Below are 11,810 nucleotides of genomic sequence, written 5' to 3'. Positions count from 1 at the left end.
AGGAAGCCTGTCTACATGGATGGTAAAAACATAATTTCAACTGGCAGATATTAAGGGTTCTAGATTTGGATGAAAGAGTTCCTGAAAATGTAAGAGGATAGATTTTGGATGAGCCTCATATGGCTCTGTGGACCAGAAGTCAGGATTGTTTGGAGATACATTGGGTTGTACTAAAATCTCTGAAGCGTAAAAAGAGGGGAACAGTTCAATAGGCCATTGATTTCTGGTTTCTTTAAGAGAACCCATCAGTATTATTTTTGTACCACCTAAAGCAGAAATCTCTTGTCCATAAGTACTCAATAGTTCATGGACTGGTTCCATGACTAATGTCCTGACGTTATGTTGAAAAACAGAATCTCTATATAGTAACTTGCTGTGATGATGGAAAGGCACCATATTTCTGTTGCTTTCATCTCAATTTAAAGTGTTTAAAGTGTTGATGCCCTACATTGTTAAATAAGTAAAACAAAAGAAATAATTTTGGGAGATGATCATAAGCAGGATATAGTGGTTGAGGAAACTTATTAACTTGATGTAAGGTAGAGAGCAAAGATATTGTAAGAAATAATGTTTACTAATAATGTTTATTAGATATTGTAAGAAATAATGTTTACTAGAGATTGTAAGAAATAAATGTTGGTTTACTAAATTAGGAAAACTTTACACACAGTCTTGTACAATTATAAAACTAATGCATTTTTTATTTGATGTCTAGAAAAAACCCTAGACCGCTCTGAATATTAAAAGAGCTATTTTGACCAACTGGCATATTTTAACCTTTATAATATTGGCAATGGGTAGCTATCATGCAAGGCGTAGTGATCTTTACGTGTAGACGCTTTTAGTCATTTTAGTAGAATATGCATTTTGAAGGGTTAAGGACCTTTATGTAAAACAAAATGAATGTGGGGCAAATTACCTGTTGCCATACATTTTTGTTTATAAAAAGCCACTAGCTCCATGCGTTTTGGCAGGCCAACAGTGCAAAAATCTCATTATGTTTGAGGCTAGTTTCATGAATAATTATATCATGAAGAAAAAAATGGACCCCAGAAAGCCCATTAGAGTTGGAATAATTTGTTGGATCCATCAGTTGGTAACACAACTGCTTGGAGTTTGCCAAGGAATTATATAGCACTGAAAAAATATCCAGCCATTCTTTTGTTTGCCATCCCTGGTTTTCTAATGCAGTGAGATAAATGGCACCCCACCACAGACCATTGTCATGCCAAGTGGTTGGTTGATAATCTTTGTGAATATAAAGTAGATTCAAGATTCTAGAGTTTTTTGCTTTGGGTAAGCAGAGTACAGTAAGCAGTAGAAAACCTGCTACCTTATATTGTGTTACCTATTTTATTATCAGGACAAAACTGTCAAGTTCCCATGTTCTTCTGTCACGAAGCTCTAAGTATGAGTAACTGAAATAATCAACTTAGTTTTATTCATAATAGCTCCACTGAAATTAATGGAACAAACTTTGTCATGCTCATTAATTTCAATAGGTCTACTCTTAAGTTAAACTTAGTTGACTACCACCCTGCATTATTTCCCCATTTACTTCAGACTTCCTTTCTTCCTCTCCCTCTGTCTTCTTGTGTCAGATTATAGATTACAAATCCTCTTTTCTCTTGTGCTCTATAAAAGCTCAAAGTGTATTGCTATCATTACATAAAATCATCATCATTGAATAAAATGTAGCCGATGCTGAAATAGGTGGTTTTATCATCATCTTTCTCAATAATGTTGAAGTTGCAGGGTAGACTTGACAGAGAGATCTAGTACCCCAGGACCCTTAATCTATGCCATGGAAGTTTGGGTCCTAAGATAATTAAATATTAGTATGATTCTGTAAGCTGGGATTGGCCCTGTGCAACGGGTGCCTTTTAAATGAAACATGACTACAGGAATTTATTCTACAATTGTTATCAGAAACAGCACATTGAGTAAAACTGTCACCTTTTATCCAGCTGTACTTTCATGTGGTTTATGTGAAAGCTCTACAGCTTTACATGGTTTATGAAGCACAAACTTAGCTATAAGTTAGGCTGTGAAAGTTGATAAAATTCTACCCTTCATCTATAAAAGAAACCTCATATGCTGTGAGTCACACTGCTATAAATATGACAATTTCTGATACAGATGATTCATGATCTGTTGGGGAATACCTGAAGAGTTAAGTTTATGGATTTTCTCAATCTAGCACCATGCTGTGATTCAGTTATTTTTATTAAGCAGTTTTTATGAATTGCAGTTTTGGTTTATTCATTTGCTTTAGGCAATTTACATGTATTTTGGATCAGAAAGCTTCCTTTTCACAGGTGTATGAATTAACAAAACAATTTGAGCTATTTTTCATTGATATGTTTTAACTGCTGTGTTATAAGAGGAAATAATGCTGAAGAAACTGAAAATTGGGAAATGTGTTGTTGCTAGCCTATGAGTAAAGGGCATTTGCTAAATTGCAGAGTGCAGGTTGTGGCAAACATGAAGTTAATGTACTGTTGCTTTGTCAGAGCACATTAAGATCAATATGATGGGAAAGTATTTTCTCTGCCTGAACTAGACATATTAAGGCATAATTCAGAATGCTTTCAGTTGGCCTGGGTTGAGAGGGGGAGAATGCCCAACAGGAAGAAAGTATTTGTGAGCCATGATTAGCCTCATGGCAGATGGTACCTCTTCATGCTCCATTCTTAAGTTTGTATTTTCCCTCAGCTTCCAAATATCATATGTAGTTGTGCATTTGTTTATGGCAGGGGATTTTTAACTTTTAAAGACACCCCCCTCATTAAACAAAATATTCCCTGAGGTGTTTTTAAGTAATTAGCTGAAAACCTGTCAATTTGATAGACAAGGTGGGGGGAAAGATATAAAGCTCCAGTACTTTTTCTAGCTCTGCTCGCCACATCCACTCCTAAAGTATGGAAACTGGCCAAACTCCCCTCCCTCATCTCCCAGTCCAGGCCAATAACTATGTAAGGCTTAAAGGATGTTAAAATCCTTCATCCACAGATCTCAGGGCAGTTCACAACCATGTTAAGAAAAGGTCTGTGATTATGACAGACATGTATGTCAGGGACTAGCTGGATGAGGAAGAGTGGTGGGCGCCAACTGCGCAAGAACCCCGCAGGAAGGACATGGAAGAAGATGACTAAGACCCTGGATTGTGGTGGTGAGAAACTGAGGAGCAGTCTGGGAAAGGGATGAGCTGGGTGTTGCTAGAAGCAAGAGTTTTGAGCGATCAAGGGTGATCAGAAGAAGGAGGCCCTTTCAGGACAGGGCTAGAGGCGGAGAGTCGCAGTGTAAATGCAGATTCAGATAGAGAGGAGTCAGAGGTTGCCTTTGCTACCCAGCAGCAGGACAGTCCCAGTCCTGCTGATGCTCCTCCCCCTCTGACACCTTGTTCTAGGAGAGTCCTGCACGTTGCTGAGCAATGGGCCTGACAGGCCAAGAGGAGGAGTCCACCCCTTCAACATAACCTTCATCTGCTTGGGAGGGATCCAGAGCGAGAGGCTAGAAATTGCATTTCATGCCTCATGTTCTTCCTGCTCTGTGGATGACCTGTGATTGCCTGACAGCTCTGTGACACTGTACACTGTATCCCATGTTTGACCATCCACTTGTCATCTCTCACACACACAGCTTTATTGGAGTCCATAGTCAAAAAATACACCGTACTGTGTACTGTGAACTGTCATCTCACTGTAATGTTATCTGGATATTTGCTTCTCTCTTATGAGTACTCCTATGATTATTGCAGGGACGCAGGTGGCGCTGTGGGTAAAAGCCTCAGCGCCTAGGGCTTACCGATCGAAAGGTCGGCGGTTCGAATCCCTGCGGCGGGGTGCGCTCCCGTCGTTCGGTCCCAGCGCCTGCCAACCTAGCAGTTCGAAAGCACCCTCGGGTGCAAGTAGATAAATAGGGACCGCTTGCTAGCGGGAAGGTAAACGGCGTTTCCGTGTGCGGCTCTGGCTCGCCAGAGCAGCGATGTCATGCTGGCCACGTGACCCGGAAGTGTCTCCGGACAGCGCTGGCCCCCGGCCTCTTAAGTGAGATGGGCGCACAACCCCAGAGTCTGTCAAGACTGGCCCGTACGGGCAGGGGTACCTTTACCTTTACCTTTTTATGATTATTGCATATATAATGATGTATATACAGTGATACCTTGGGTTACATACGCTTCAGGTTACATACGCTTCAGGTTACAGACTCCGCTAACCCAGAAGTAGTACCTCAGGTTAAGAACTTTACCTCAGGATGAGAACAGAAATCGTGCTCTGGCGGCGCAGCAGCAGTGGGAGGCCTCATTAGCTAAAGTGGTACCTCAGGTTAAGAACAGTTTCAGCTTAAGAATGGACCTCCGGAACAAATTAAGTTCTTAACCAGAGGTATCACTATAAATGACTGTTTGAAGGGATTTTGAAGGGCGTGTTTCAAATGGCACTTGCAAATTGAAGGGGTAGGGATAAATCTTCTTGCTAGTCTTCTACAATGTCTGCAGTACCCATTGCTTTTTCTAAAACAATACTTAGACTGCAATCCTATGCACACTTACCTTGGGAGCAAGTTCTATTCAGCTTAGCAGAATTTACTATTCACTAAACATGCTTTGGATTGCATTGTTACTCTTTCAAAAAGTTGAAGAATCTGAATACTTTAAGAGTCTTCTTCTTTGTCTTCCTTATGAGTTGATTTAGCCTTTTGTTTTACTAATATGCATGCTGGTGCCTTGAAGAAGCTGAAATAAAAAAAACTCCTGACACTTTCATAACAGCAGACCTCAAAGAGGGATTCTCCTTTATCAGGTGCACATACAGACCCCAAGCATGACTTGAGTTTGGAGTTTAGTGTATGTGACTTCAGAATACAGGAAGGAAAACTTCAAGGAAAAATAAAAAGAGCAGCTATCAATGTTTTCATAAGTTTTCATCAGTAGGCCATTGTCTTCAGTGAAAATATTTTCCTTCCTAAATTTTACTTTTCTAAAATCAAATACATTGTAACTGTAGATGTGCCCTTTATATTAATCTGCATCCTTGTTTGGAAACCTACCATGGGAACCTTTTTATGAGCCTTGGAATGAATTTCATGCAACCTGTATTAAAGGGCTTAAATTACGTATTCGGACACTGTTCTCAGACTTGAATTAGAAACTTTTCTCCTCCCCTCCTCTCTTCCCTTCCAAGGTTAAACCTGTGATAAGTAATTGTCACACTTAGTGCCCTTGTACAATACTAATTCAAAGTGACATGTCTAAACTGGCCCTAGTAACATGAAGAAACTTAACAGGTGTGAGGGGTGGATCTTCCCATGGGCTCTGCTGCACTTCTAACTAGAAAAAAACCTAGAGAAAAAGTGAAATGAACCTTGAATAAATCTGTCAGCAGTAATTATCTCAGCAGCACTTTATGAAGGGATAAAGTAAGCATTGGTGCTAGTGGAACGTGAACACACTCCACCCTTGTGATTTTTTTCCACCATCCAGTTAGTGTTTAATTTTTTTTAGAAAAAGATTTAATGCCTGACATATTATGTGTTGTATACAAAAGGAAAATAGTTCATTTCCTGTGAAAAGATAAAACTAATTGGTTGTTAGTTGTGCTAGTTTTACTGGTGTTATCAAGGGTTTAAGAATATACCCAAAATGTTTTTGTTAATTTTGAAATAATTTCAGTGAAATTTCATGCTTTTTTGAGTGCCAAGAGTTAATGGCTGCCTTTAGTCATGCCAGCATAGAAACCCAAATCTGTTGGCTAGCTTTAATAATTTAACAGCACAGACCTATTAATATTCTTGTTCACTTTGGCTTGGCATATCTCCCCCACCATGTTTATATAGGAAACATTGCTGAAGGAAGTCTAATATAAAAGGTAAAGTAAAAAGAGAATAAAATGTTGAGCATAGAGCATATCTGCTGCTATTGCTGCCAATCCTGCCAATGATGGTTGATGGTGGCTGTGGAGCTCAGACTTGATGACCTGGGTCAGCACTAAAAGACAGCTAAGATGGTATCTCGCTTCTTCAGCAGCCTCAGCTTTTGTAGCTGGAGTCAGTCAGGGTCCTGCCCTCCAAGGCTAAGGGGGAAAGGCCAGCAAGGCAAGGAGCAGTTCTTCCAGGAATCTCAGCCAAGATGGCCCCTGGCCTCTTCAGCAGCCTGTTTTTCCATCTTGCATCTAGTTTTAGCACAGAATATTTTTTATTATTTCCCCCTAAGAGAGCAGTATGGTGGCCTTCTCACGTCCAATTCTACAACATGCTTAGCTAGATAAGAAAACCTCTCATTGATTTTGAGCTATATAAAATCCCACCCTGAGCTATGTTTTAATATTATTGAACATGAGAAAGCAAACGGCCAGCATCATGTTCTCAATGTCTGACTTTCCTTACCTAATATTCGAACCCATTTATCCAGCTTTAATTGGGAGGAAGCCATCTATCATGAGACCCTTGGATCTAGTTCGTTTGCTACCACCAAACCTCTATTTGGCATTAGTCACCTTTCCTTTAGTGCGCTCCTTAGTGAGAGCTTAGGTATATAAACAGATGTTACTCCCCCTCCCCACTACTATGTTCAATACTGAATGAAGCATGTGATATAAAATGGCAGTGCCAGCATTACAAAGGCAAGCGTAGATTCTGTTTTATGTATGAAAGAGTTTCACTGATAATTGAGCTTGACCTGAATGTCTGCTTTAATATTTCATTTATTCCAAAAGAGTCATTTCCTTTTAACTCTGTGATTTTAAAATTGTGACTAAACTGCTATTTAACCTTGCTACAAGAATGTGGCAGCAGGCTAGTCCAGGCAGGTCAACACTCACTTGGTTAGCTAGCACACTTAATCAGCTTGCTTTAACCTGAAGCAAATTAAGGCTTTTATGAATTCTAGCACATAAGTGATTAAAAACACCCTGACTTGAGGATAAAAATAAATAAGAGTATTTCTAGCATACTTGCTAGGCTTTGGATAAGACTTTTTTAGCCACTACAGTGACTTGGAAAGTAGAACTTCCTTCACATTTTTTAAAAATACAGACATTTAGCCAATACATTTTAAATTGTTATAGAAAATACACATCAGTTACTGTTTATTCAGTTTTGACAATATGTGTATTTTTACCCTTCAAGGACATGTTTGCATAGCTGCTTATTAATCAAGAAGGCTCTGTGTCAGTTGATGGAGCGGGGGAGAAATGTAGATGTAACTCTGTTGTTATTCTTCTAAAGCGAATAAAGATTTTAAAACTCTCAACTGTTGGACAATTTAAATGTAACATGCATATTTTTCAATACTGCCTTAACCTTTTAGTGCACAAAATATAGCAAAGTAGTCTCTACTTTCTGAGATCAGGCCATATTCACAAACTGAGATGCACAATTTGGTCTTTTATCCATATGACATATTTCCTTCACAAAGGAAACCTCTATAGTCTGTGTTAAAGGAAGAAATATGTTGTCAGCAGCATTTTTTCCAGTGACTAGACATGTTTGCAAGGTACTGTCTACTACATTGGTACAGGTTTCCACAGCTTCTAAGTGTTCCTACTCTTGTGAGAGCCCCTTATCAATTCCTCGCTCCCTCTTGATAACTTAGGCCTCTTCCAAGTTGGCTCAGTTTTCATAGTCTGACTTCTTCTAGAAAGACACTTTGTTAATGATTTTGGGAATCTGAGGTCTAAAACTGATTCAGATAACCTTAATAATGGGAACTGCCCACTCCTACTCAGTCACCTGCTTTGTACTTTGACTCCAGCCATCTGTTGTCTTCAGTGCTATCTTGGCTCCTTACCTGGATGGTGTTTGAGCTGCCTTGTTTTCTTTCTTCAGTCACCACAACTGTGGTAAGGGCCTCTTCCTACCCATTGCCTGTCCGCTATTGGTTAAGAGAAATGTAAATGATCCCCAATTTGTCAAGTGCATGAGCTTAGTGCCGACCAGCTATACAGCAATAATGAGGTAGCTTTAAGTGTTTGCCGTGATGTAGAAGTTTGAGGATTGAAATGAAATATGTTGAAAATAAATCTTGTCAAGAAAGGATATTGTGGAATGATCTCAAGTATTGCATCCTTTTTTCTAGCATCATTTTGTATAACAACGTTCCTTGTGGGTAAATTCTAAATTTTCCAATCTTTTTATTCCAGTTCATTCAAATCTACTGTAGTTTGGTTTTAGTTACTGAAAGAAACATGTTTATCCAAATCTGATAGTTGATGCAGCAATGTATCCTGTGTTTTAGGTGACCCTAGCAGCATCGGGAGTCTCTTATCCTTGCCACCGACTTACAGTTGGAAGAAGATCCTCACCAGCACAAACCAGAGAACAGTCAGAAGAGGTAAACACAACCTCCTCCCTCCTCTTCCTTCTCACACACAAAATATGATATTCAGACACTCCTTCAAGCTATACTGAAAGCCACATTTGTATTCCGGTTACTGCCCACAAAACTGAGTTTGACTCTACTATAGCCTAATCTGTGCTGAAGTTGGATTGTTTCAAACAAGCCATAGCTAAAATTAACCATGGTTTGATGAGCTTGGATCACAAGACAAGCTGCAATTCATTTAAAAAAATATGGAAGTGAAAACTCTCCCTGGCTAGGTTGAAGGAGGCAGTCAACAAAGCTAGGGGAAGACTAGGCTCATGCCATCACAACAAACCACAGTCTATCATGTTGTATGAACACATCCACTATTTACAATCCTATTTATACAAAATAGTTTTCTCAAGCCAAAATATATAGGGAATTTCCTCCAAGGTTCTTAATTTCAAACAGGATGGCCTTTATAGTTGTATATGGGAAACTACTAATATTGAAACAGTATTATATCATAAATATAAATCTGTTCTGCATTATTCTTAACTATGGCTTTTACTAAATTAGCAATGCACAGATGTACATATGGTTAGTGACAGTGATGGAGATGACTTTGAAGATGCCACAGAATTTGGAGTGGATGATGGAGAGATGTTTGGAATGGCGTCATCTGCATTGAGGAAATCTCCAATGAGTAAGTAATGCAATCCTTCATGCTGTGAATAGTGTAACATTGTACTGACAGCAGGAAAGAAAGCAAACTTTGGTTCCTTTTGGTTCCACCAGATAGTTTTCTTGGAGATATATTCCAAGAAATGTATTTCAACATCCAGTGATAAACTCTTTTTTTTAAAAAAAAGCTGACTTAAAAAGAAAGACCTGAGAAATTAAGACTGTATAAATGAATTCTAGATTCAGGCCTCCAGAAATAAATTCTCTTAGACTTAAAACTTAACTTTTGGGTTGTATCTACTAGCCTACTATATTTCAATGTTTTTTTCTTTGAAATATTACTAAGATTTATCGTTATTCTAGAACTAGAACAAAAGCTATACAAACACTTGTGTAAAATATTTCAAAGAAAAAACACTGAAATATAGTATAACAACAGTTATAAGATGGCTTATAAGATTCTAATTTTATTGTTACAATAATAATACTGTCATATGCAAAAACCGATACGTTGTTTTTATCATCTTCATCTTCCTAGAACCGGTCACAAATTCCATATGCCCAAAGGGCCATATTATTGCTGTTCTCTTCATTAAGGGTTATTAAAAGTTATTTGAATAATGTATATGTACAATTAAAGAAAATAGTAAAGGCAATGTTTTCAAAAAATATAATATGAATACTATTCTATGGATAATTATATTATACCCTACTATACTATACTATACTATACTATGTACTATTTTCCTTTCTTTCTTTTAGTGCCAGAAAATGCTGAAAATGAAGGAGATGCCTTATTACAATTCACAGCAGAATTTTCTTCAAGGTTAGACTTGTAATTGTGCATAATTTCTGCATCTATGGTTCATGAATGTGACTTATATTTTTACAAAGCATTTAGGAAAAATGTGGAAGTGAGAAGAATCTTACGATATTTGAATCCCGAAGTTGTCAGATTTCTTTAGGAAATTTATTTTTAAACTTAAAATGCAACCTGCTTCTCCACATTGAGCCTCCCAACTATAAATCATTTAGCTTCTCTAAATATCCAACCACACACTTCTCCTTTGCATATTCTTCCTAAGTTCGCAGCTACTCTAAACCATAAGACAGCCTGCAGTGGATTTTTTGCAGCAGAGAGCTCTCATTCAGGATGGAATTATTGAAACATTTAATTCATAACACACATGATTGTGAGATTCTTTTGACGTTTCCAATATGCATTTTTTCACAATACCTCGAGGACTGCCTCTTTCCAAATGAACCTGAGGCCCTTCTTCGTGTGCCTCCTCCACGAGAGGTCCAGAATGGGCCTTTTCTGCAGTAGCTCCCTGTCTGTGCAATGCTCTCCCTGGGGAGGTTTGCCTGGCGCCTTCATTATATACGTTTAGCCATCAGGCAAAAACATTCCTTTTTAACCAGGCCTTTGGTTGATTGACATCCGACCTGTGCCCTTTAAAAATGTGGGGTTTTTTTGAGGGGTGTGTGTGTTACTGGGTTCTTTCTGTTTTTATTTTGATTATGTATTTTGTGGTTTTATATTCCTATTTTAACCTGTGAACTGCCCTGAAACCTGCGGGTATAGGGCGCTTTGCAAATTTAGTAATAAATAAATAAATAAATAAATAAAGTAATACAACATGGGATTTTTTTAAAAAAAGATTATTGTCAGGGAACTGCCATCGGAGCCAGAGGCGGAGGGAAGGCTCCAGAGCGATGCCGGAGAGGGTCCCAGCAGGGAGAGAGGCAGCCCATCTGCTGGGGAAGGAAATCAGCGTAACACCAGGGGTGAAGGGGGGCAGATGGGGGAATCAGAGAAAAGGCTCCAGGACTCTTCACCGGAGACCAGTGGGGAGAGCATGGGTACTCTGCTGCCCACACCCTCCCTGCGCAGAAGACTTCCGCACAGGGAGAGTAGGAGGAGACTTGGCGTCAAAGAACTTCTTTGCTGGAAGAAGTTTAAGAAACGCCCACTGACGGATTCTGCCAGCGACTGAGACAGCCACGAGTGCAAGGCTGTCCAGAGAGAAAGGGTTCAACCAGGCAACCTAGCCAGGAGTGGCGGCAACTTATGCATGAGCAACCCCCTTAGAACCATTACAATTATCTAATAAGTTTATGTGTGTGGTATGGAATGGCTGAATGGCTACATTTCAGAAAAATGAAAGACTAAAGGGAACAGTGATCTAGAGCTAGGTATACTCAGACCTCTGTGTGCCCCACGGACAGGCCACAATCTTACGCAGGAGAAAGGTTCCCAAATGTGCATGGTTTGAATGTATTCAAACTACTCATATTCTTTCTAATATCCTGTTTCCTTATTATGGCAATCTGCACAAGGGGGTGTGACTCTCCTAGTGGGGTAGGACAGCTGGGGGGTGGGGAATCATGTCTGGCAACCAATGCGCCCCTTTGGTTTCATATAGTATACGGGTAGACGAGTCTAAAAAGCCTGAGATATAAATTTTCACGACTCTCTAGTGCAGGCACCCCCAAACTCGGCCCTCCAGATGTTTTGGTACTACAATTCTCATCATCCTGACCACTGGTCCTGTTAGCTAGGGATGATGGGAGTTATAGTCCCAAAACATCTGGAGGTCCGAGTTTGGGAATGCCTGCTCTAGCAGTTACGGTGGCTCACTTACCATAAGTAATGTATTTTGTGTTAACTCTGAAAGCGTATACTCGATCCTGACCAAACTAAGCCTCCTGATGTGTATTGTGCATCTCCAGGTACAGATGGGAATGAAACCTCAGAGAGCCACTGGCAGTCCATGGTATCATTCCACATAAGGCAGCTTCCTAAGCCACGCAGCTCAGGTTT

The 11,810-nt window shown here is 39.4% G+C and overlaps 1 protein-coding gene across 1 annotated transcript in view; it reads left to right on the top strand.

Annotated features, from left to right (window-relative positions):
• Positions 1-11,810, top strand: part of FAF1 (Fas associated factor 1) — a 169,545-nt gene that overhangs the window by 95,599 nt on the left and 62,136 nt on the right. The window contains exons 9-11 of the mRNA XM_079980352.1: positions 8,237-8,332; positions 8,882-9,008; positions 9,749-9,812. Coding sequence (XP_079836478.1) covers positions 8,237-8,332; positions 8,882-9,008; positions 9,749-9,812 — 287 coding nt within the window. The remainder of the gene's footprint in view (positions 1-8,236; positions 8,333-8,881; positions 9,009-9,748; positions 9,813-11,810) is intronic.

The sequence above is a fragment of the Podarcis cretensis genome, assembly GCF_951804945.1.
Source record: "Podarcis cretensis genome assembly, chromosome: 6".
Classification (NCBI taxonomy): Eukaryota; Metazoa; Chordata; class Lepidosauria; order Squamata; family Lacertidae; genus Podarcis; species Podarcis cretensis.
This window is presented reverse-complemented; position numbering and strand designations above follow the sequence as displayed.